General features: G+C 41.6%; 1 protein-coding gene across 1 annotated transcript; it reads left to right on the top strand.

Annotated features, from left to right (window-relative positions):
* Positions 1-17,658: 17,658 nt before the first annotated feature.
* On the top strand, positions 17,659-21,851 carry dact2 (dishevelled-binding antagonist of beta-catenin 2). Its single transcript, XM_062430786.1, has 4 exons — positions 17,659-17,931; positions 19,268-19,400; positions 19,537-19,827; positions 19,999-21,851. Exons 1-4 carry the CDS (start codon positions 17,659-17,661, stop codon positions 21,849-21,851), a joined length of 2,550 nt encoding a protein of 849 aa, XP_062286770.1.
* The last annotated feature ends 5,175 nt before the right edge of the window (positions 21,852-27,026 follow it).

Raw genomic sequence — 27,026 nt, 5'->3', positions numbered from 1 at the left:
TATAACAGTTGTTAGAGGTAAGGGAGAAAACTGAGGGAATGGAAAGATGGGGTTGATACATTTTAGTTATATGCCAAAGATACACAGTGGAGTATTTTATATATGTATCATGGAGGAAAAAAATGTGTTTTAATCAAAAGAGTTTAGACATTTAAATCTGTTATCATGCCATGATTAACAACTCTCTTTCTCCCTTTTTAAAATTTCTTGTTACTGTTATGACATTTCATCCATTACTCACTAACCCGTACAACCCACCACCAGCAGTCAGACTCAAAGACCTGCAGAGGCGTGGCCAACTGATGACAACTTCCCTTTAAAGGTGAACAGGGGATGTCAACAAATGGCAAAGCATGTTATGACAAATTAGACAAGGCGATTGTGGCACTATCATGGCTTGATGATTGCATACAAAGCATTTCTTTGAGGACATTTTTTCCCCTTCTTCTCTTGGCCGGGGATTCAGTCACATCCTTTCAGAATAGGTCCTGGGGAGCCACTGACACCCCGACCCACAATCACACAACACCCTCCACCCCAATGGCTCCCATAGCCCACCATTCCTATCAAAGGCTTAGCGTGATCTGTGGACAGATGAAAGGGAAAATGTGATTTTGAAGGGGAAAAAAACAAAGAAAAGAAAAAAATGTAAGAAGCCAATGAAGTGTAAGGGAACTGAGAATAGCTCAGTTCATGTCTGGAGAAAAAGTGTTGATGGAATTGGGCCATTTTATGAATCAAACAAAAAGCAGTTTCACCCCATAATTCAACACATTTCATGGAATACTAAGCTAATAGAATAGAAATCCCACAAAGAGGTACTGCAAAGTTTGCTTAGGTCTTGGACACTTTCTTATGTTTTTTTCTTTGGCAAATCTGAATGAAATGAAAAGAAAAAGCAACAATACAACAGATTTAGTACTTTGTTGCTGGTTTCTCACAAGGAGAAGCAAAAAAAAGGTAGGTTAGGGGATGGTGGTTTGGAAGGCGAGGGGGTGATGAGATTGATGTCGAGGATGAAAGATGTGTTGTTGAAGGAGACAGCATCCGAGGTGTCAAAGCAAACAGGACTAAGCAGAGGGGCCACAGGTGTGCAGTCTGCTCGCCTGACTAGAAACAGGCTGCGGCACAGACAGCCTTAAGCGCCCATCATGCATACCATGCAGCCGTGTGCCCTGCAGGACTCCTGGCCTCCTCCATCCACCTGGCTCAGCTAGATGAGTGAAGAAAAAACTTTTGTTGTGAGGTTCAACGCTCTAAAAGTGACACATTACAACACAGAGAAAAAATGCGAGGGGCCTTTTTCCATTAACATTCAAATGTTTGCATCTCATAAATATAATGAAGGGATTAAAGATTACTGGCATGCATGTTTTGGATTATTTTTGATTATTATTTTTTTTTGCTCTTCCAAACACTAAGTTCTTCTATAAAAATTATTTGTGTCCATTTATTTTTTGAATCACTTGTATCAGCAAAGAAATTTGAACCAGTAAATCTGATTTACTCAAAGACATAATGTCATCTTTTGTATGTGTTGTTGCAGAGATAGTGCAAATAATCAACCATGTGTCCATTTTTTAACCCTAACTCACATCTCTGATTCCTAAACCTTACAGACTGACTCCTGCCTAAAGCTTTCCGAGTATGATGCCCTTCAGTCCTCTTCGACGATTTTTCTCTCTCTCTCTCTCTCTCTCTCTCTCTCTCTCTCTCTCTCTCTCTCTCTCTCTCTCTCTCTCTCTCTCTCTCTCTCTCTCTCTCTCTCTCTCTCTCTCTCTCACACTCCATCTTTTTCTCACAGCCACACTGCATCCCCTCCACCCCCACCTCCCCCTCTGAGGATAAGCTGTGGTTGGGCCCTGACATCCCAAGTAATTTACTATGTCAACACAGAGTGAAGAGGGCCCGTGTGCTGCAGAGAAAGCCCCTCTATGCAACAGCCTGACTCCCTGAGGAGACATGGCACACCACAGCACAAGGCTGCCATGCTGGGAATCATTTAAAAAAGACTAAAAGTATTAATCTAAAATATGTGTGTAAATACATAATAAATATATAGTAATTTATATGTTTAAAATATTTACTAATCCACACAAATGGCCCGTTCATCAAACAGTTGTTGACCTTTTTCTGTTGGAGAAAGTTTAGCTCCACTGACCTGATGCAATATATTATTTCCATTCGACAGATAGTGCAGCCTGTTTAGGTTGTTTCATCCATGTTGAGCTGCAGGGCTCTTCGTCAGACTAATACTTTATCCAGAGCCTGCTTTGAATGGAGTGGATACATTTGCCTTATTTAATCTCTTTAAATTCCACCAAAATTCTGTATTTTTGAGCATTTTTGAGGATTATTAATGTAGTTTTATGCTGGAATATTTTGATCATCTGCTCTTTTTACAAGAGCTTTGCTAATACATATTAAAATGTGGTCTCTGTGGTCCAGCTTGATGTGCACAGTTATAACATTGATTGTCATTATCTTTAAATCACCATCTGTAAACCTCAGTGATACACAGTTATAACAGAAGTTTAACTGAAGTCATGGTCATGGTGCAAGGTCACTTGTTAATTCTACATGATTTTTCACCTTGATCCATTCAGGGGTTGTTTACACATACATATATCTTACACAGTGTTCCTTCAAAGACCTTGATGGCAAATACATAACAAGTAGTAAACTCACAAGAAACATAAGAAATTCAATGATCCAAAAAACAGTAGATCTCACCTGCACAAATGGACTGCACTTATAAAGCGCTTTTCTACTTAAACGGACAAAGTGGTTTACAATTTTTGCATCTTATTCCTCACACACGCACTTACACACTAATGGTAATGGAGCTGCCATGCAAGGCACCGGTTTGAGGATCTGGACAGGAAGAGCTGGGGATTGAACCACCAACACTTAGTAGGTGACTGGCTCTGAGCCATAGCTGCTCCAGTGTGCAAAAAATGTTTAAAAAAAAAAAAAGATTGAAAAAAGAGAGCAGCCATTGCAAGTGATAAAGTAATATTTTTTAATCTTATTTTTAAGGCTTTTGCCTTTATTGGACACACTGTGTAGAGGCAGCAAATTTGAGTGGGGGGAAATAATTTGGATATGTGTATTTTGATGGAATAATAATATAGCATTAATATAACAAATAAATGACATCAAAACAATTAAACTGTATCACAATTCACTTCAATACCCACAAAATCAAATTAAAGTTACATAAAGAATGGAAGAATAAAAAAATGACAGCAGTACTGAGGAGTATTGCAGTTGCTTATAGTCATATCAAAATGAAGTAACTATGCACAAACTCATTTCGACATGAAAACATGAAAACCATTCATGCGTGCACACACACACACACACACACACACACACACACACACACACACACACACATGCTTGTTCAGGTGCAGCACTTTACTCTCACTGCAGGCTGCTCCGTGTAAAGGGGCCTTGGTAATCACTGTGTTTGCTTTCCCATTAGGCCGCTCTTCAGATGTGAGGGCTACCTGGGCCATTTTGCTCCCTAAGGAGAGCTTTTCACTCCTCTCCAAGATGCATTATGAAGAATTAGTCGCATAAACACCTGCACATTGACAGTCAGACTCAGAAACACACCAAACACTGTAAAGACAATCTCAGGGAGAAGTTTATCATCCACCCAAATGTGAAGAGCAAATCAGGGTTCACCATAGAGAAATCTCTGAATGAGTTTCATCATCTCCTCTTTCAGTGGCTACTGTTTATGTACCCTTGAGCAAGGCACTGCAAACTAAAGCACCCCTGTACAGCTGCCCAGCATCCAACAGTAGTGTTTGTGCTGGGGCAGCTCCCAGGTGTGAATGTTTGTAATTATACAACATTTGAAGCAAGGTGCTGCTGCTAAAGAGCATGCATACTCAGCAATACCTTTCCTTAGATAAATACAAGTTTAAAAGGGAGTTGCTTGTCTGAGACTAAATGGTTTTGGGTTGATTTTATCCCAGTTTGTCTTCAGTTTCATCAGAGTACAAAGAGACTTGTTCTGAATCAATGGCAAAACTCATGCAGGTGTTTACGTTTGATTATTTGTCAAGATAATCCTCTTGAGTTTGTCCACAGCATCAACACAGACGCTTCAGCCGCAGTTGTGCGTCGTGCACTGCGAGCCGTCACTGCAGATGTTCACAAGAGCTGGATTAGGGAGACAGAGGCATCTAGGGAGGTGATGGAGCTTTCAACAATGAAGGCCCTGAGAATTTACTGCCTGGCTCACCGTGGACAGAAGAATGGGCTGCTTCACAGCAGAGAGCGAGCTTTATGCAGTGACGGACGATGAGTCAAGACAAACCCCGTCCTGAACCCAGAGCGGAATGTTTCATTTACAGTCGCCCACATGGACACCCCGGCCTGTGCCTCGTCTGCCAAGACACAAGAGTGATGGGGATTTCAAACAATGTAGATAATTCAGACCTCAAACTTCCCCCACCGCAAAAAAAATCTACAAGCACTCAGATAGACAGAAAGGCACTACCCACTCTCTCTCACTTTGTCTTCCCTTCCCACACTCAGTACCTCTCTGTTATCTCACTGGCTCTGTCTCTATCCTCTAGCCAGTGATTTGTCATCTTTAAATGATTCCACTGAAAGAATTTCGGCCCGAAATACGCTGCATGACACCAGTTTCACAGAAATTATTAAAGCCAACATTTGCAGTGTAAGCAAACAGGATTTTCACCCACAAACCCTCCCTTGTGCGTGTATTTTGTTCAGACCCTGCGCCATACAGCTTCTCAAGGCTCTGAGACAATATTTTGACTGCAGTAATTACAGTATATGAAATGCAATCATTATAGTTGTCAATAAAATCATGTGTGACACTCGCAGTTGGCACCTGAAGATGGAGTTGCTATGCTGCCATGCTGTGATTGAACCCCGCAGAATGAAGGCTTATCTTTATGAAAACATCATAATGTGGGTTATGTTGCAACTCTGATGAATGTCTGGCAAACACCATCTGAAATCAAAACCATGAAAGAGGCATCGACTTCAGGTTTGTTTTTCCCTGCTTGAGTTCAAACTCTCCACTTAATCCATCCGGTTCAAGCTTTATGAATCCTCAAAGACAGCACCCTGAGTCTAAGCCCACTATATCAAGATGTTTGCTTGATTTGCACATAAGAAATATGAGGCTACATTATGGCTCTCTCTTTGCCATGATGTTAGCTGAGTAAAACTGTGTAGTGTTTAGTGTTGGTCAGTGTTAGGAAGGTTCCTCTATGGGCTAGGTCATGTACAAGCCATGGTCATCAATCACAAACAGCGGGGACTGCGCAGCGACGAGCTGGCGAAAGGAGTTGACGGCTTGACACGACTTGGCCTTCGTTGCTTCCTCGAATTCCAAGCCATCGCTGACTGAAAGGATTACTTGCATAATCTAATATTTGGTGGCACAAGAAAGCATTCATGCCTCATTTTACTAAGTTTTTATTGGCTTTTTACATATGATTTAGTTATGTGTGGCTCTCCCTGCTGCTTCCAGTCCTGATATTTGTCTTTGCATATCATTAATACTTTTTCATTAGAATTTAAATTTGTCAGGAGCATCAACATTTAACTCTTCGTTTAACCAAACAAACCAAGAGTCTATTCATTCTCCAGGCAATACAAGCCCCTATTCCTTCGTGCGCAGCCCCTATTGCACGCACTCGATTGATGTCACTTCCACACACGCAAACTCATTTCTTAAAAATGCCATAACGTTTGTTTGTTTGTTAGAGCTAAGTCAGTCTAACTGAATGATGTAACCATTCAGCGGCACAGGGCAAAGAGTGTGTGGCAAACACTTACACATAACTAGAGTTTACACTGTGGTGCAAATCATTTGTGTTGTCTGAAACCGAAAGTCACCTCAAGATGGTGTGGGTTAGTTTAAGGCCGAAACAATACAACTTGTCATGAAAAAGTTGTAAATGGCACATCTCGCTGTATTTTGTTCTCACTTTAACTGACAAAAAAAACTGGTTTAAGTAATGTTTGATGAGTTGTAACAGATGAGGACTCTCTTGACACTGACAATCACTTGATTTTAATGTGATTTTGATGTACTGTATCACCAACACGTTCTTGCATCTTCCTGCAGAGACGAGGAATCATGATAAACACATGGCACCCTGACTCTTTCCTCTTTGTCTCATCCCGGTGACGACATTATCTGTGATTCATTCTGCAGACCAAAACTGTGAGAGAAATCTGTTTACTCTTCACCTCTGCCATCATCTCCAAGTGCAGAACATAGGGGGGGAGGAGTTGTTGACCCACAGCGATGAGTTTACATAGCTCAGATACCCAGAGAGATGCAGGCTTCTCACCGTGCACATCCCCGTGACACAAAGAACTGATAGGAACTAATCAGTTTATGGAGGTTTTAACTGCCAGGGGGATCTGACGTGAGCTGGACCTCACAGGATCTCCAGCATATTGTCTGGATGGGGGACAGATTCTATCATGACAAAACCTGCTTTCTTACCACGCTGTGTGAAGGTTTTTAACAATAACTTCTTATGCAACTGTTTCACCTGCATTTCCATTTACAGTTTAAACATTGCTCTTGTAAGAAAATTCAAATGTTGATCATGCAAATAAAAATTCATGACTGCGAGAAGATTCAGACAAGATGTAACAAATGTAATCAAGTCATAGACATAACTAAATAACTGACATTGTGATGTGATAGGTATGTGAATAATACAAACATATTTCAGAGTTATTCTCCCATGCTTATGCAAATTCTCACTCAACCCTGAGGTGAATTTATTCAGCTCTCAAACACAAATGCAAGAGAAGATCCGGACCTAACATAAAAGTGAGACATGGATTTTAACAGCTTAAGATAGATCTCAACTAAAAAGAGTGTGAAATCAGCAAAACAATCTTCCGTTTAAATTCAAAACTTGTGTTGCTCAAACAGCTGGTCACCAGATAAATCCCTGCACTTTCTGACACAGAGGAAAAATAAGGATAAAGCTTTCCAAAAAGTTCCGCCAAAAAGATTTGCACTTCTGTGATGCTATAATCTCCTGGGAGCTCATTCCTAGAGTTTTACAATTTGAGTTGATTCTGTGGTTGGTTGCTGTTAGTGAGCATCCTGTTGCAGTGATGTTCATTATAATAATATTCACAAACATATAGAAGGGTTTCATTAGGTGGAAATGAATAACATATGAAATAATTTAGCATTTCCTCATAGTTAATGCTCTTTGTCAGTTCAGATGACTGTCTTTCTATTCTTTTTTTAATAAACAGATTTCTGGGTGTTTTTTTTCCTTAATTTTCTTTAAGTGACATTTAGAGAGAAAATAAATAGTGAAAACATTTATAAATGTAAATTAGCTTTTTATTAGCTTTATTTTTATTGCAATGGATTTAAAAGCACATAGTTGAATGGAATATAATGCAGTTTGTCTGACTCAAAAAACATAGTATGTGCAGGCAAGTAAATATAAGCCTGAAAACAAGCTCGACCAGGACCATGTTAGTCTTGAAGGATACATTTCCATGGTAACTAAGTTCAGACTTATTTAAAACAGAATTTCCTGAAAATAAACCTGAATTACTGAAGTAAACCTAGCTTAACCTGGTTGTTCACTTGCAGGATTAAATACAGAACGACTGTTTTACAGACTTGATCATTTATTAAATTCTTTATTCAACTGTAACCATATGACTTTTGGCTGACTAACAGTTTCTTAAATCAAGAGCAGTTATAGTCTGTAAACATATTTATGTGTGAAATGTGAGTGATGCTTCACAAATTAACAGAGTCAACAAGTGGCTGTTGTGGGACGCTGTAAGCGACAGTATACAGGGGGTTCCACGCGGCGCAGAGAGGTGACAGAGTTTCTGTGGTTGGCTCACCACACAGACCTGCTCTGTCCCGACCTGCAGAGCGTCAGGCTCCCTGCGTCAGACCTGGCCTTGGAGAGAAGGGCTATATTATGGGGCCTTGGCCCCTGCCTCTCCCCCTGTAGTTCACAAACCTTTTCACCACAAGAAAATGTCAGCGATCAAGTTTTTTATTTCACCCAAAAAATTTCCCTTTCTAATCACGCGTCTCAGCTCTTGGCTCAAGCAGCTGGGAAACTCAGCACCTAGTCGTGTCCAGAAACACGTCTGTGCTATCAGCTACTCCATCAAAATCTATTTGCCATCCAAACACAGCGATAAATGAATGCAGGGCTTGGGACACTGATTTAAATAGTTAATAGTCTGGCTGTACCTTTACAAATACCTGAGCTGATATATGATACCAGCAGGATATACATAAGTGCTTTGTAGATCATGTCAGGAGCAGTGTATGACCAATAAAGGCAGTAGACCTCTTACAACCCCTGCACATGACATCGACCAGCATCTCCCATGTCTTCCTGTCACACTTGGAAAGGCCTTGTCCCCCCCCCCCCCCCCCCCCCCCCCCCCCCTCACCCTCCCCCCATCAACTTCTATAAACCTGAAACCTTCAGCGCAGAAAGGACAAGCAAGGATAGAAGATTTAAGACATCCAGCAGATAAAAGTTTCCCACAGCCTCCACTAACCACTCTCTGACAATTTATAAATGGCTCCATGTGCTCCGCAGCTTGACCTTTGGCTCCCTGTGTATAAGGTGTCAAGTCCTGGTCAAAGGAGGATATCATTCAGTATAAAACAGGACCTGAACAATCTGCTAGTACAGTTTAGTGTTCTCATTCTTCACATATGTGAGGAGTGATACTGAGGAATTTGCAAACATTTGCTGCACATTATCTTGTTACAAACACTCCTAATCCTCACTCTTGCCCTGATAGGAGGGGAAGATAATTGCTCCTCCTCAGGGAAAGATTCATAGCAATTGTTTCTCCTATTGTGTTGAGCCCTGTTTGCCAGATTCATCATATTTTCAAATGACATAAACTTGTTGATTTGATGTTTGTGAGTTGGCTTCGAAGATGAAAATACAATAAAATAAAATGTCTTGGGAAAGAAAATTCTTGTATGGTTCCCAGTAAATGTCCGTGCATAATTTTAATGACAAGCAAAGGTTGTGGGATAACACCTCAAAAACAAAATGTACATTTTTCAGATGACTTTCGCTCTATGATGGCTCTGGAAAAACCGGCCCGAGTCTTTGTTTGTGCAAAATCAAACTTTAATCTGGTGCTTTTGATAGATGTTGCCTTTCATTTCAAATGTTTATGGAAATACCCAACAACAGTCTTGTGTGGTCCTTTGTCTAATGAAACACACTCACGTACGTCTCTCATTGACATCAGATCACTGGCCAGCACACAGTGTTCATCAAGCAGTGTGGTTACTGAAGGGGCGAGCACATGGCGGGCATGGGGCAGGACAAATGGGTTTTCCTCCTCTTCAGGGATCGTCACATTTGTATAAATGGGTGCTAAGAGGCTCCCAGTCCCAGCTGTGTTGGTGCTGTCAGCCTCATCCGCCTCCGGTCCATCTCCTCCGGGCCACATGAGCTCCCATGGAGGGCTCCAGGAGGATTAGCACACCAGAGGAGGGGGTGAAGGGTTCAGGAGCAAGTGTTCAGGGGTCAGCCTGGGGTTTTACATTTGATCTCCTCTCTAGTACAAATTAATGTGCTCTGATGTATTATTTTGATTGAACCAGCTTACAGTGACATGAGCCTCAGTTCGTCAACCTATCAAGTGTAATTTACTCACATCCAGGCTCTCACCGGGGGTTTCTGCTTGTCTGAAGGCCACAAGATCACCTGAGTCTGGTGTTTTCCTGTTGAGTGCAACAGAGGAGAGAGTTGCAGGTTGTTTTGGTTGACGAGTGGAGGGGGCTGGGGGGGGGGGGGGGGGGGGGGGTCACAAACCACACAGCACATTGAGTTGTCATCCGTGTTCAGCGGCAAAGCTCCTATGTCTTGTAAGCAGACAGCTGAAGCGAGACCTCACCTCGTTCTTTATCTGAACAAGCGGTTGTGAGTTTCCATGTTTGATGAATGTCAATTGTGTGTGGATAGACAGATTCTTACGCCACCCTGAGGGCACTGGCAACTCTGTCACACTCCTCACAGGTGGAAAAACTTCAGGCCTCTTAAAATCACACACCTGCGTAGAGGCAGAAGACACAGGTTTCAGAACTCAGCCTATCGCCTGTGGTTATGTTCCTATGAACCCGAACCTCTAGGTTAAATATCTCAGCACAAACTCATCTCATGAAGATTAAATGCCAGAATCAGATGCTGATACAGACATGTGGGACGTTTAGACAAGGCCACTTTGGTTCTCCTGAGTCTGAGTTAGTTAAGCAAAGTCATTGTGATAGCTTAGAGGATGTCAAGAACCACGTCTGCTGGTGTTCCTGTGTACAAGAAGAAACTTGCTCCGTCAAAATAACTGCCCTTCTAAAGGAGGAAAGGAGATTTAGTTGTTTTTTTTTTCTTTTCTTTTTTTCATTCAAAATCCTGTTGTAGCCAAACCAAGCTTTTATGTCTCTACCACCATCTTGATAAACATACAGTGCACACAGGACAAAGGACACAACAGCTGACATTGTGTTGCAAGTCTCTATGACAGTACATCTTCCCTGCCCTGGATGGTATTCACACAGGCTGGCTGACTTCCTCTTTACCCACGCATCATGTGTGTGCGGGCATAAGTTTGGATAAGGGACTGTTTATCTTATGGTATAGTACACATGGTTTTGGTTTTCATTTTGGTTTTATTCTGTCATTATATCATATATACAGTAGTCATTTACATGCATAAACACAACAAACACAAATATCCCAAACAAAGAACACACATTCAAAAGAGTATGGGATATGAATATGCAAAGGCAGAAATAACCTAAACAAAATATACCACACATCACATGGAACATAAACAAGAACATTTAAGGTCAACATAGTGTACACAGAGTCATGGCTGATCTAAAATGTTAGCTACATTGCAGAAAGTATATGGTAACATTTTCTAAATCATACACTGTTTTTTAAAACACTGAGATGATGAAAGTTGAGGAGGGTGTGATAAACAAGACTACAGCTATATGCCCTGCCGTATTTCAGATTAACATACTGATGTTACGCAGGTAGCCTGTAAGATTTACCATGTTCACCATCTTAGTTGTTTGTGTCATTAGTTTTGAGAAGTGTTAGAAACATTAACATTTTGACCTGGCACCAGATAAAGAGTTAAGGGGTCAACAAAAATGTATTGTAATTCATCCTGAGGGGAACATAAAAGCAAATTTTATGGCAAACCATCTAATAGTTTTCAGAAATTTCACTCAAACCCACAAATGTAAACCTGATGGTGGCACTAGAGCTGGATGTTAGTAGGCAGCCAAAGCCATTAGGACACATTTGAGAACCATGAGTGTCTGTACACAATTTCGTGGCAAGCTATCTATAGTTTTCAAGATATTTCAGTCTGGTGGACCAACATACCAGCTGACATTGCCATCCCTTGAGCCACGCCACTAGCATGGCTAAAAACAGAAACCATTCTTTCTTCAGAACTACAGTACTTTATGCACTATTTCACAAAACATCTCTTGTGGCAGTTTCATTGAACCACAGCTGTGTTACCAAAACTTGCTGACCCTAACACTATTGCACAAGGAACATTTTTGGCCAGAAGAAGAAATGTTCTTACTTATGTCCCATTTTATTGTACATGTTGAAACTTTTCCCAACTATACTGTCCAAAAGTAAAGTACCATTTTTAGATCTGCAATAATAAACTTCATATAATCTAATTGTCTGCTCTGGTTTTTGGGTGGAAAGAGAGCAGAGGTGACAGCAAGCAAACGATAAGAGACTGAGATATTGTGTGATCTATTTAAAACTATTTTATCATTTAAATGTGATTAGCACTGGAATAATATTTTACCTTCAGATGTGGATTTCAGTTATGTTTCTATCCCACAGAGACTGCATAGCAGCATGTCTCCAGGACTCTGCAGACAGGGTCAGTTAAGTACGATGTCCAAGTCTCACACGTCTGTCTCCCTGCCTATGAAAAGATATGGGTCCTTTGAGACCCACCATGATAAGTCTCCCTTGTATGGACTTTGACATTTTTATATCCATGCCTGAAATGTAGCCTTCCACAGGTAAATGATGTCTTTCAGACTTGTGTCCAGTTAATTCTGTTTTTCTCCTTCTGAAGCCCAAACACACATGTATACTGTACACACATACATTATCTCAAACTTCTATAAAATACTTGTGGGTGAAGCAGGTGTAAATATATAAAAATGAAAACTTCACATCAAATTCATGGTGTCTGTGCACGACACACAGTGCCCCTTGACAAACACCCTTGGGGTTTCACAGAAAAAAATACATTTTCCAAATGGTTCCCCTGGCTTGTCACACAAGAGGTTTAGACCATCCACTGCTCTCCATGGGAACTTGGCTGAAAGCAGCACTCTGCATTCATAGGTAAAGCAATGCTAAATCAGTTAATTTAGACTGATGTCTTTATGATTTGCAGGAGCACAGCATGGCAGAAAGTCTCGCTCACTTGCTGAATAAACAGAAATTTGTTCAGCTCAAATAAAATTTGATGAGGAGATAATTTTGCGAGCATACAGTATAAAGGTCTCTCTTATGTGCAGGGGTACCGCATTCTGATGGCAAATCAACTGAAGGTCTGAAGACATAGTTCAGTACATGATGGACATGCTGATAAAGGGAGATATGGCTGATCAGGTCCACCATTAGGGACAGGTCTATGCATGCCTACAAAACAGTCTGCTATGAAAAATGCAGGTAAAATTCTTCTTTTTGACCACCCAAAATGATCCAATAGGTGTTTTAACTGAGAAAACCCTCTTAGTACATTATAGGTGGTAAACAACCCAGCTGGCATACCCAAAGAAATCCATTTGATGAGGCTTTAATTAATACCCCACTGCATTATTTAATCAAATATCCCTACTGGATGATGTAAAGTAACTTTAAAGAGAACTCCAACAACATTCAACAGTTCATTCAACATTTTTTGGCATGAACAACTCTTAATCAAAGCTAAAACCCACAGAAACAAGCCCCTAATCTTGGATTTCATCAGGAGATAAATCCTGGAGCTGCTCCACTGCCAATGAATTGGAAACTGACATAGTGGACGGTCTGAGATATGTTCTGCTTCACAACGGGTAGCACTATAGTTACCTACTTGAATGCAGAATCTCAAAGACCTTGTAAAACCCTAGGAACTGTCACTTCTTATGCAAAGCTGGCATCAGTCAGTATCAAAGGAGTAGCAACGGGTTATGTTTCTTGGATACAGCTTTGACTACGGTTTTAATCGGAAGTGACCAAGAATTTCGAAATAACAAATGTGAATCCTGCTCCCTTTAAGAGCTTTAAAACTAAGGACTGCTCGAATGGCCTCTTACAATCCTGGACATGTCTCATGAGTGAGATAAAGTTCAAGCTTTTAGATTAGAAATCACTTGGGGAATTAAAAATAAGTCTAAGGTTTCAAACTACTCAAAACCATGGAGACGAATTTACTGGAAGCTTTTCTTAAAAAGGACACATCTACATAAGCAGCTGCAGATAAAGAACAAAATGCCTTTTTTATTACCAGTAAAACTCACATTGGAAATAAAATCTAACTCCATAATCTCCCACAGTAACTCATAAGAGGAGGTAGACATCTGGTGAGTGGCTGTATGTTCAAGGTTCACAATTTTTCACGTCTGTCTTAAAACAGTCAGGTCCCACATGAACAGTGAAAGAGGTTTTCTTCACTGTAATCATTCCTCCTGTTTGTATGGGCTGTTAAAAGATAGCCTTCACATATTCCATCAATGTAAGTGATGGGGGCCAAAATCTACAGTGTGTCCAAACAGTCAATTTGTTCAAAGATGCATTTAAAAGTTTATCTGAAACTTAGAAAAAAGCTTCAGCAATCTGGGTTAGTCATATCAAGTGGATATCTGCCATATTTACAGTCTTTATAGCATCAAATTCCCTCTTTGTGTTTCCTCAGACTGTGTTGAGCGCCGGTGGAAGTATAGTAACAAAAAGAGAGACTTCTAAATAGATTCATTTGGACGGCTGAAGCTTCATATTAGCTTCAGATAAACATTTTGCACAGAAAGAGGTCTGTGGATTTTGGCCCCATCACTTACATTGTAAATGCATTATGAAAGGATTTTCTAATGGCCAGTGTAAACAGGAGAAAGTATGGTAAGAAAAACCTATTTCAACGTTATTTGGGCACCTGAATTTTGTTTTAAGACAGTCTTGAACAATCGTGAACCCGTCCTTTAACATCAAAAACGTGAGATTCTGCATGAAACGTTCTCTGTGGCTCATTCATTCATTCAAACAACCACCGCTGTCATGGCCAGAAGTGGCGGAGCAAGGGAGGCTCTGTTGTCAGATGGAAACCACTTTGATCTCTGAAATTCCTTATTTTTGCCTTTGTTGATGACAGAATACCTGCGAAAGGGATTTTCAATCAGAGAACCTGCATGGGAATCCCCTGACATATAGACACACACACAATTATGTGAAATAAACCCCCGGAAATAGTTTAAAATCAACAACACCCAGCATAGGAATTTTGCCTCTTTTTAGGTATCAGAGTGTGTTTATCAGATTTTCCTCCTTTGAAGTAGTAAATTCACAATGCCTACATGTAAAAAGGTTGTTTTTTTTTCATGAACACAGAGCTGACAACAGATTCACTCCCAGGCTTTTCCTCTCACACATACACACAGGCACTCACTCAGTCCCACATATGACAACACCCCATGTTTACCTCTCTGACTTCCATCCCGCACATCCTGTTTGTGGCAGCATCTTCCATTGTTTCCATCTGCATCTACCTGAGCAGGTACTAAGCTTTTATCACACTGTTTCCACGGCAGCTGTTCTTCAACAAGTATACTGGATACAATAAAAGGGATCCCTGCCCATGTGCTTTTGTTTCGTTATCAACATTTGGTTTCTTTATCATTTCTTAAGTGGATGGAAAAAAATGGGAGAGAGGATGGAAAATCTGCTGATAAATGCAGAACACAAAGAAGAAGCCACACAAAGAAAAACCTCCAAAGAGACAAAGCTTTCTGGATTTAGCCTCACAAAGTGCTGGGTAAAAAGATTTTGTTTTTTGAGAAGCCAGGGTGGAGGAGGCTAAGAGATCACACTCTTGATTACCAAAAAGAGAACACCTTTTGGGCCAGGACCCCAGCTGATGTCACCCTTTAGGAAGTGCTTTGAAGGGGATGTGGGCAGAGGGACATCCAGGCATCACAATGCAGTGTTGTATGCCAGCAGCATCACAAGGACATGACGCTATCCTTGTGAGGAGTGGGCTTCACAATGCACTTTATATTTGCTATAATGTGAGCATCTTGTTGAGGGGCCTACCCAAGTGCACTATCAAAGTGACAGGGTTGTGTGTTTGGGTAAACAAGTGACTAAGCTCCATATCTATAAAAAGAAAAGAAAAGAAAAGAAAACATCAACTAAATGAACCAGCTTCATTTTTGCACCATTTTACATTCAATTGTATAAAATCAAGTATAAGAAATGTAAAATATACCTTGTATCTACAGGCAAGAGGTAAAAGTGAGAAGTTATGTGAGACTGCCCTCTAGTGTATGTTGACTGTAAATTCACTGACAAAATCCCATCAAAACAGCATGTAATCCACATATCAGTGATCATCAGGCAGATCCATTTATTAAACTTGAATTTAAGATATTTTATGTGTGTGTGTGTGTGTGTGTGTGTGTGTGTGTGTGTGTGTGTGTGTGTGTGTGTGTGTGTGTGTGTGTGTGTGTGTGTGTGTGTGTGTGTGTGTGTGTGTGTGTGTGTGTGTGTGTCTAACGTGTGTAATGCTCACACAGGTGTACACCGCCCCTGGTATTTTGGTATTTCCTTTGAACTGCTGCTTTAAGATATCCGGAGATATCAGCATGAAAGAATCTCCCCACCTGTGATGCAGTACGAACAGCCGCAGTGTAAGTGAATAGGTTGTAGCTTGCCTCATGTTGCTTTTGCATGTGATGAGGGCTCAATCATTCTCTTATTTATGTGTTATCGTTTGATTGAGATTGATGAGCAACAGGTGGAAAGAAAACAAGAGGGATACTTGATACTTGCTGTATGAGTCATATTTTTGTGAGGCGACTGACACTTTAAAGCCAAGAAATGGCAACAGAGGTCAAATAATCAGTGTTGAGTATGTCATTTTAAAAGGACAGCAGAAGTACAATACTTAGATTTACCTTTTGCTATTTTCTACAGTATTTAGGTATTTTTTCACAGAAGAGAGGAGAGTTTGACAGTTTTGTCCTAAGGTTTTTGCACCTCCTGGCTCAAGGCCTTGCCATGGCTATTGTTAATAAAATGATCTAGTCTCACACTCAGTCTTAAAATATCAGTTTGACATAAAATAATTATTTCTTAAAACCTCCTGAAACAAGCTTTTGGAAAAAAATATGTAATCATTCTTTTCAAACTTGTTTTGATTTGTTAAAAAGTGGTATTATTGTACATGAATTGCAAATCTGGAATTTTTGCATTTGATTGGACGGAGCAAACAGAAAAAATTGAGTCTAGTTCATGTGATGTAAACATCATTTACCATACATGAAGAGCTGAAACAAGCTGTTTGACAGTGTGGGGTAAGATTGTTGAAACTACTTCAACAGGAGAAATAAAAGTGTAAATGTTTAGAGGTTTAAGGTCATTATGAAGTAGGACAGAGACATGCATGTCATTAAAAGTGAGATGACAGTGGGAGAAAGTGTATTTATGCGTCACATGCTATATTTCCCAACACCCAATGTTGTTCATTATGAACGCATACAACTGCCAGAAAAAACAGTTTCCCTCGCAGCCACCAGGGGGCGCCACTTACACATTTCTGCCCTCATATTGCACGATATTGTTTTTTTTCTTCTCTGTCAACAGAAAAAAAAACTACTACTTTAGTGGAGAATTTATTTTACGTGCATGTAGACAGCAAATTGTTATATATGCAACAGATTCATCCAAGGTAAATGTGATTTTAAATGTTCTGTTTTACATTCAAGTTGAATCAAATAAACAAAATAAATGTGTGGATTACCTCCCTCAAAGCTGCTAAAATATGTGATTTTCCATTATTTGTTTATCTTTTATTAGGTGGTTGTTTGCTTTTATCTACTCCTTCACTTTCCCTGAAATCCCCCACAGCAGACTTTCACACTTTCACACAGTAGAGCACCCATCTCAGAGTAGACTACTAGAATTACTGGAGAGAAGAATAACAACAAAAGAGTAGTGGAAATAGCATAATAATATGTTCATCATAGCATGCGGTATTATGCAGATGAACTTAGTACATGTCCGGGCAGCTCAAGTGAAGACTTGAATGGAGAGGATTAGTACCAGATGTTCATTGGGACCCAGTGACCAGCCAATAGGGAGGAAGGCCATTTGGTCTGTGGGAGGAGCTCCGTGTGTCCTCTGCGCTCAAGATTCATTCTAACAGGTAGTTTAAAAACCAAATAGATTAACAGCAGCAGTGAGACAGTAAGTAGAGAGGTTGTTATCCTGTGAGGAGCGCTCATTCGATCAGGCATCAGGCTACAACGAAGACATTTCTTTTGCATTTTTTGGTTCTGGATATGCCCGGACGTTGCTCTCCAGCATGCTGAGCAGGAAAGGTTCTTGTGCTGGGATGATGAGCGCTGCAGTCGGAATGGACCGCAGCAGGGTCGGAGAGAGGCTGCAGGCTGCTCTGGCCGGACTGCAGGAACTGCATCTGCTGAAGGACAGACAGAGCGACATGGTGAGATGGGCACTCAGGGTGGACCGAGAGGAGCCGGTCACTTCTGTCCACGATGGACCGGAGGATCCCAGAATGATGGGGGCTGAGGAGCAGCGACTGGAGGCGACTCTTACAGCCCTGAAGCAACAGCTGGTAGGAAGTTATTTAAATGAAAACCCTTAAAACGGAATCATTAAAATACCTCTCGGGGGTATTATGTGGATGTGGTAGATTTTATAAGGTTACACCATAATAATCATATTTTTACTATAGGTTCTTTTATATCTTTACATCATTTCCCCCAAAAAATGTACAGTGAAGTTGTGCTTGGAATAAAATCAGCCGTGTGAATCCTGCCGTCAGCTGATGCTCATGTGCATCCAGTCTTCAATTATTACCAAACACACTTTCATGCTCTCAGCTGGGGGTAGGAAGTAGGATAGGTGTCATAAATCAAGGTTCATTGCCAGACCAGAGGACTGTAGTTGTGTGTGCACGCTGCACTGCAGGGGGGCACCCGCAATCATTAACCACTAATGCCAGGAAATTAAAAAGGGAAAGAAAAAAAAATGGCGATGTGGTTTTTCAAAGGTGGATATTTTGCTGTGAATGACACTCAGTGAGAGTCTCAGCCCATAGGGCCTCTTGAGTGCTGCTGACAACTGGCTGTGTGGAGTTTTTCCATGACAAGCTTTTTCCATGTTGCTGCCATTATAACAGGAAGTGAAGGGATTAAGGTGCTATGCCTGACTTGCAATTGTGCAAACTGTGCAACTGTGCAAATGCACTGGAGGATAAAATGTACAACGTGTTCTTCAGTCACCCAAATTACAATCTCAACCCATCTAACAAGACACCAGTAGATACATGTAAAGCAGATGTTGAAACCTTTTACTTTAAGTTTAAATTAAAAAAAACTCAACTAAATTGATCTAACTTGAGAATTAAACATCAAGTAAATGCCACATTTTGCACTTAATGACCCACAGGCCTTATTTTGAGAACAACTGTAACAGTAAAAGCTGCAAAGCAAACAGTCCTTCATCCCAACCCCCAAGCTCTCCTCCTCTAGTAGTTTACACAATGGCCAGGACCTCGCTGTGGGGGAGAAATGAGTTACCCACCACTGCTTCTTCCATGCTCCCCCATGTCCTGCTGGGGTTAATCATCAGCCACAGCTGGGTCGATTTTGTTTTTCAGATGGCTGTACATTAGAGCATCCTTTGTCTAAACAGGCGTTCCTCAATGAAATTATAGTTTTGCTTACTTACATCCTGACCTTTCTGCTTCATTTTCCTTGTTCATACATTAAGAGAAAGCGCTGAACACGAACCTGTACAGAGAATGTCTATGTATTTGCATGCATGTGGGTGTGCCAGGATCTTTGTTGCAAAACACTGTTGTTTTTCCAGACTTGCCTTCTGGTTTAGCTGATCCTGCACATATTTTTTGGGTTTGGCTAAACTGCTATGCCTTGCTTGTTTTGTAGTCTCGTCTTCGGAAGCAGGATGTAGGCCTGAAGACACACTTGCAGCAGCTGGACCAACAGATCAGTGAGCTGAAGCTGGACGTGAGCAAAGCCTCCACAGAGCAGCTGGAGAGTGACAGCAGGCCAAGTTCAGGTCTGTAGGCACACACCCTTAAGAAGCACTACAGCTGTTTACTTCCTTGTAATAAAGCATACGCCCAGTCTGCTATCACATGAGTCTTGATTCCTTAAAAAAATTATAATGCGTTCTTTGTTCCTGCTCTCTCCAGGTTTCTATGAGCTCAGCGATGGCGGCTCTTGCTCACTGTCCAACTCCTGCACCTCAGTGTACAGCGAGTGTATGTCATCCTCCCAGACGAGCCTTCTCCTCCCTCCCATGAGTCCTGCTAATACTCACATTAGCCCACCTTTACAAGCTGATGTTTACCGTCGGCGTTCAGCTGATGAGAGCACTACCCAACCCAACCCTCCACGTGCCACAGGCTTTCATCTCGGGAGCAGCAGAATCCGAGCAAGCACTACTGGCACCGAGAAGGCACGACCAAGACCTGTGTCAACAGGTAACTATATCTCTCAAATCTCTTATTTAAGTCTTGTGTCGAAATGGGAATCATGCAACTGTTACTAAGCAACTCAACATGTATTTTCCTGTATAATAACGTGTAATTCTTCATTGAATATGGGATTTGAAAGGTAAACCAGTATTTTTGTGTTGCTCATGTGTTTATCAGGTGATCTCGATAGGATGATGGCCCATGGACAGAGCTACAACAAATCTGTGGATGCAAAGAAACCCTCCATGTGCCACAACCCAAAGATCTCCACAGTGGACCCCAAGTTCCACAGCAACCTGGTGTCCCGCAGTGGGACTGAAGTGTATCATTACCCGAGCCCCCTGCATGCTGTGGCTCTCCAGAGCCCAATCTTTTCCCATGGGCCCGAACAGGACACACCTGGACTTCTCGAGGGGCATGGACCCCTAGTGAATGGTTCTGACACCCTCCAAAAGGCACAAATGGGTTACATTGACAAGCTCCTCCAACGCAGCTTGAGCAAAATGAGTGAAATGGGCACAGAGACTCTGCAGTCACACAGCGACTATCTCAGGAAGCCCACTGAGGTTGTAACTGTGTTTCCTGAGGTGTTTCAGAAAGAGCTGTCCCAGTTGCAGCCTCTTCCAGCCCAGACCACAAGCATCATACCTCTAGATAACAACCAGAAGAGGCACTGCATGACATACTTCAGTCAAGACACAGCTGATAACGCAAACCACAAACAATCAGTGAGAGCTCAGGAGGTTTCATACCGGTGCTCCTATCCTACTGCCACGAGAGAGTACAGCTCTGATGAGGTCACCACTTCATCCTTGAGGAGAAATGACAAAAGTCAGGGAGAATATGGTAGCATGGCGAGAAGCCATTCAGAGAAGAGATGTGGGGATAATCCAGAAACAAGGCCATTAGAGAGGAAGGGCCACAGGCAGAGACCAGCCATGGCTCACAGCTCCAGCACAGAGGAGAGTCAAGGCTTTGAGAATCACACAGCTTCCCCTGAGTTCGTCCATGCAAAATTTGTCCCTGCTGGTTCTCAGAGAGTCAAAGTGAGACAGGCAGACCGTAAAACCAAAGCTGTAAAACTCAAGAGAAAAAACGGTGAGAAGCCTCGAGCAATGAGGCAGCAACATGGCTACTCCTCCGGTGAAAGGACCAGAGAGAGCAGTGGATCCAAAGGAGAACCGAGAAGATCAGGAAAAGGAAAGGTGATCCAGAAATTTACCACATGTCAACCAGAAGAACGCAGACAGGGCTCAGGCTCAGACTCAAGCCATTGTGGCCCAGTACTGATGCACACCCATAAGGTTTATACTAAACCGAACCCCATCCCTGCTGTTACCAAATCCAGCAAGAGCCGCAGACTGCAGAGTGTGGAGTATGAGCAGCCTGTAGAGCAGAGGAGGAGAAGACAAGGGGCTGCCAAGTGGCCATCAGATGTGGAGATGTTCCAGGCCTCGTGTGCTCAGCGTCAGAGGTCAAAAGAGCCCCATGCTCAGGCACCAGGGAGCATGCAGATGGTCCGCAGTATGAGTGCCAGGCCAGGGCAATGGGTAGGATCTCCTCGCCCCTTCCAATCCTCCATGTCCTCTAACTCATTCCTCCACAGTCTCAATGCCAGATATCCTCCAGCTCCCTTCCATATGTCAGTCCAATACCCACCCAGATGCGAGTCGGAGTACTCGGCCGAATGCGCCTCACTCTTTCACTCCACCATTGCTGAAAGCAGCGAGGGGGAGATGAGCGATAACACCACCAATCGCTTCGGAGATAGCGAGTCCAGCCAGAGCTTCCAGTCCTCGGACTCCGACAGCAGCGGTTCCCTGGATGAGGGCGACCAGATGGACAGTCACGAGGAGGAGGGAGGTCTGGTGTGGGCTGAGGCTGCACTTGGGCCCACTGCAGCCGGACAGCCCCTCCAGCAGCTCCCACGACCAGAGCCCTCCGCCTGCCGCATCAAAGCCTCTCGAGCCCTGAAGAAGAAGATTCGTCGGTTTCAGCCTGCCTCCCTGAAGGTCATGACCCTGGTGTAGCAGAGTTCCCCCAGGCAGAATGAATAACACAGAGAGCTGTGGGAAATGCTCTAAAAAAACTGGTTGGAAAGATCTTGTCTGGTCTTTTGCCTCAGCACCCTTAATCATTACTGACAAACTGCATTTGTGCATTGATTGTTTCGTTGAAAAGAGAAAAAAAAGTGGTTAAGACTGAAACTTAACAAAAATGGTGCATTGTATAAAAGCATGTATAACACAATTATTATACTACATTTCATTTGTAAATAATTATGTTATTATAATTAAATTTTCTCATAGCATGTGACTGCATTTGGTGATTTCATGGGCATGATTGTTATCATATAATTGTCTGTACATTGAGAAATGAAAACAATCTTTTTACATTTTGTTATTTCAAGTAATTGTTTATTTTCTGTAAATTTCATCATTCTGCTCATTGATTATAACTATTTCTGCCTTTCTCATTAGAATAAACTGCTATTTAATGTATGTTGAGACAGCTTGATTTTTTTTAAGTATCCTTCACTTTATTCACCCAGTTGTTCTTCATGAATGAGTAAGCAATGTCGGCAACATCTCATCTGCCAACCTCACTCCTTTTCTGGTGAATATCACACGTGCTGAAGAAAATCTCCACTTAATCCTTGCAAATGCCCCGCTGAGGCTGACCAATTTGGCACAGATAGCTGTAACAGCTCCTTATCTGGTTTTCTAACTCTGCCCAGCTGTTGGTTTAATAAGTTGCTGCTTCAACAATCAGCCCAGACAGTTCTATTTAATTAGAGGGTGAAACTTATCAGCACTCAGACATTCAAACGTGGGTAAACACACTTGCACTGAAGTACTAAAACACACAATCACACTCCTACAGTTTCAGGCATTGGGATGATGGTTGTTAGAGCTCAGGTTTCGTTGCAGAGATTTGAGGTTTTAAAACAGTTGGTGTTTATGGCAAGAGGCACATTGGATTTAGAAGGAATGACAGATGATAAGAGGCTCCTCATTTCTGAGCTGTCATGAAGAGATTAGACAGTGGGCAGCTGCACAGAGTTGCCCAATAATCTCATTTCCAAAATCTACCTTGGCATCTTTCCATTAACATTCTTTCAGACGGGGTGAGGGAAAGGCCACTGCTGAAGGTAAGTAGTACAGAGGCTAGCCTTCCAAACATCAGCTCTCTCTCCCATGGTCGTATTCATAATAATGTTTTTTCCCATCAGGCAGCCAGTCTGACCTTAAAGTTCCCAACTAAGAAGCTTAAAGGGCTGACAAACATTTTCAGCATTTCATCAAATTTTACTTTGAAGTTGTGTTCCCTGAAGATTTAATCACTATGGAGACCATTATTTTATAAGGCTCATGAATCATGCATTTAGTGAGACTTTCTCTCACTTTCCTTTAACTAGAAATGTTCGGTTTGCTTTCAAAAGAAGAAAAGACATCATTCATTGAATAAAAGTGCTCACTAAGGGCGCATGTTAATTCAGATGCATTCTTCTCTCGATGCATCACACAAAGAGGTCCAAAGGGCAAAAACCTCAGCACACATCAAAGATTGCATTTTAAGTTTAGCAAGTTGCTACAATTGCATCAACTTATTAGGATTTGTACATCCAGCTGACCTCTGGCCTCTTCGTAAGAGGGACAGCGAGTGGTCGGAGGGATTAGCGCTGCTGTTTTCAACCAGGCTCAGAAGGAGCATGACAGGCGCTGGACTTGTCTTTGATGTTGAGTATAGCAGGACTATGTCGGCGTGACCTTGTGTGTTTACTGACCTCTCCAGCTGTAGAGCTGGCTCATCTCTGAGGCACATCTCCCAACAATAGAGGGGTCAGGGGCCTTTTTGTACCCTCTCTGTCTCTGGGCTTATCTTTTTTTGTTTCCCCATGTTCAACACGTCTGTCACTTACTTTCATTTGACTTGCTGTTTGAGTCTGTCAGAAGAAGAAGATGAGTCCACCTGCCTACTGCAAGTCGTGTTCTCCTCTGAAAAAATAATTACATAGGAGAGTTTTTTTTTATAATCAGTGTCTGCACAAATAGTATAATGTAATTGGATGCCGGGTACTGGATAAAGACAAATTAGTTAGGGAGTGAAAACCTCTGGGGGTCGAACTGAAAGCAGCAACCTGTGCAGCAGGTGTACAGGTGCAGACCTGCAAATAAGATTTGATCATGATACTTTATATGGTATAAAGCTGAGTGCACAGCAGGAAGTTACTTTCACACTGGTCCCCACGGATGGCTGTCAAGTCATACTGAAGGACCACAGATGTCGTGTGGGATCTTATTACACGTATTGTGGTTCAAGTGCAAATGGTTGCATCTAGTCAGGATTACACATTTTCTGCTAACATCACACCTGCTGTTAAAAGGTCTTACCTAAGGTTCTTTAACCTTAAATGCTGATTTATGGTGCATTTTTAACATGACTAGAGAACTACAATACAATTGCAAAGTTCTTTTTTTTGTACAAGCGTTTTTTTGCAGAAAAATTATATGAGAAGATTGACACCACTCTCATGTCCGTACTGTAATTATGAAGCATAAAGACTGGAAACAGCTATCCAAAAGTAACACAAAAAGTTGAAAAATGTAATGTAATAATAATAATAATAATGTGTCTAGGCAATGAAAGTACTGACATGTGCATGGTTTAAGCAGCAAAATGATCAACGCAACAGTTCATTGACCTCACAATCCAGGTTTCCTCACATACACTCTCTAAACAGGACATGCTTGTCAGTGTCCGGTGAGATAAAAATAGGTAGAAGTGTCATGAACTACTCTGAGTACTAGGACAGGTAAACACTGAGGTAATGCAGAGATCGAATGCCACTGAGCTGCTTTAGACAGTGATCTTATTACACATTACACATCAGGCCTGTAGACTTTTCCTCTGCAAACACGCATCTAATTTGATTAACAAACATTTCATCTAGGAATAGAATTATCAAAATGTATTCAAATATCAAATCAAGTATCGTGCAGTTGTTTTAACAGTTCTGTGACAATGTGACATCCGTAAAACAAGAAAAACATTGCAAACAAACGTAACAGAGAGCAGAGAGAGGAGTTAGAACAACAAAGGGTGCACTGCAGACAGGTGCTAATTAAACTTTGACTGGGTTCGCATTAGGTCACAGATGGAGGGGGGGAGTTCTCCTCTTACGTTTAGCATGAGGTAATCCCAAAACTCAATGTGGACCAGCCCTTCCCAGGCTGTCTCCATGCTCAAAACATATAATACCCCTTCAAGCTGTGTTTTCTCTTTTCAACATAGTAATTTCAGCATGTCTGTTGCAGCATGTAATACAATAGTCAGTTTTTTCTATTTGCGCTTAGTCTAAGAAAATCTATGAGAGGCTGTGTTACTTCCCTGATGTGAAAACTGGAGAGAAGGTGCTGTGCTTCAAATATAAAATGTGGATTCACTATGTGGGCAAGTGGGAGCTCAGAAACTCATTACCACCCCGATGAGAGGAGCCTTTCACTCCTACCTACAATGCACCCCTTGAAACATAGAGGAGATCATGCTTTACTGGGGTCATGTGAGGCCAGGAGGATTATCTATAGTTTGACATGTGGTTAAATATCAGCACCAAATCAAATCTAGTCATGCAGTTACAAACAGATCCCACAGCTGGCACATATTTGGCTACATTTTTACAATTTCAAAACGTTTTCTGAACCCTGAAGAGCTGTATAAAGGAGGTTTTGCTGGCATCAAAACTTTGTTAGATGATGCAAAAGATGAAGGCAACAATGTCAGAAGCTACATAATCTTCTTGGGCTTTATTTTGCAAAATGTATTGCATTTGCAGTGTACAGACCAACAATGTTGTACCTACGTCTTCAGTTAAACCACTGAAAATTCACCCAGCTCCTCTGGAACCCTTTGCATGGGGGATGGGCTCCACAGTGTGAAGTGGCTTTTGTCCCTTTGCTTACTGTACATATGAATGGGGTTGGACCGGAATGTCCAACCTCATGAATGTCAATTGTCTGAGGTCGGAGTTAAGGAGCAGGCTTCTCTGGTTGTGTAGTAGTGGACAATAGAGATAGACAGTGGAGAGATGAGGAGATAGAATGCGAGGGAAATGAGCAGGAAGAGATGAGCTACGGAGGGCAAGTGTGAAAGATTGAGAGCGGTGGAGATAGAGCATGAAGATGAGCAGAATGGAGAAAAAGCCACAGAGAGATTCATGAAGTTCCGCTCCTGCGAGGCTTAGCTGGTCCTTCCTCAACCACCACCACCTGCTCCTCTTTAAGCACATCCTGTCATTTAATACCTAATCCCTTCATTCACTCCAGTGTGTTTACTAACCATTGTCTCAACTCCCTTCAAGCTGTGGTCAAGAGGTGGTTCAAAAGTTCGCAGTGTATGGAGAGCACGCACTCACAGTAACAGAGGGCATTGTGAGTGCGTTCGCCCCTGCCAAGCAATTGTCTGAGATGGAGAAAAATCCCTGTGCATGCAAGCGAAGGAGTATTTGGGGTTCTAGCTTTTGAGGCCAACATCAGTTACTATTTGACATGAGTCAAGCAGTATTTGTACTACAGTGCACTGACACATGCCAACAAATGTAATATAAAACTTGAGGTGTTTATTTTAAATCAGCAGCATGATTCGCTGCAAGATATGTCATATTATAAAGATTGCCAACTATTTTTTTTAAGAATCTTTTTTTTTTTACTCTGCTTGGAACAATAACATGTGTGTGATATGGTTTTTCCACAAAAGTATAATGATGTTAAAGCCGTCATTAAAAATGTGAAACTCAAACAAGATGACTCCTACTTATACACTGTTAATTCTCAGTGTCTATGGAGGTTAGGGTTAGGGTTAGGGTTATGTTTCCACATCACACTCGTTTAGGTTGAATAATGGACCAGGATTGGCTTCAAACTACTTGTGATGTCACAAATCATGCTAATAGATTCGCCCCTAAAAATCAGATGTTCAGTGAACTCAGAGAAACTTTCCAATTTCAGCCAATGAATGTGAAAACAGCTGTCAGCGGTCAAACTCACAACATAAATCATTCTGTACAGTGTAGTGTAGTCAAGTGTAGTAACAAGAAAAAAAATTAAGTGGAGAGGGAATGATTAATTAACCTATTCTGAAAACTACTTCAAAATTTGAAGTCTACAGCCATGCTGCTCTTCAAAGTCAGATGATCAGCAATTCTT

Source organism: Scomber scombrus, chromosome 12 (genome assembly GCF_963691925.1).
Source record: "Scomber scombrus chromosome 12, fScoSco1.1, whole genome shotgun sequence".
Lineage (NCBI taxonomy): Eukaryota > Metazoa > Chordata > Actinopteri > Scombriformes > Scombridae > Scomber > Scomber scombrus.
The sequence above is the reverse complement of the archived record's forward strand: the minus strand, read 5'-3'. Positions and strand labels throughout refer to the sequence as shown.

Bases quoted from the DNA above. Each gene is read 5' to 3' on its own strand.
- dact2 (XM_062430786.1), top strand. From the start codon at position 17,659: ATGCTGAGCAGGAAAGGTTCTTGTGCTGGGATGATGAGCGCTGCAGTC. The intron at 17,932-19,267 runs GTAGGAAGTTAT...CTTGTTTTGTAG, and splicing joins CAGCCCTGAAGCAACAGCTG to TCTCGTCTTCGGAAGCAGGA. The intron at 19,828-19,998 runs GTAACTATATCT...TGTGTTTATCAG, and splicing joins ACCAAGACCTGTGTCAACAG to GTGATCTCGATAGGATGATG.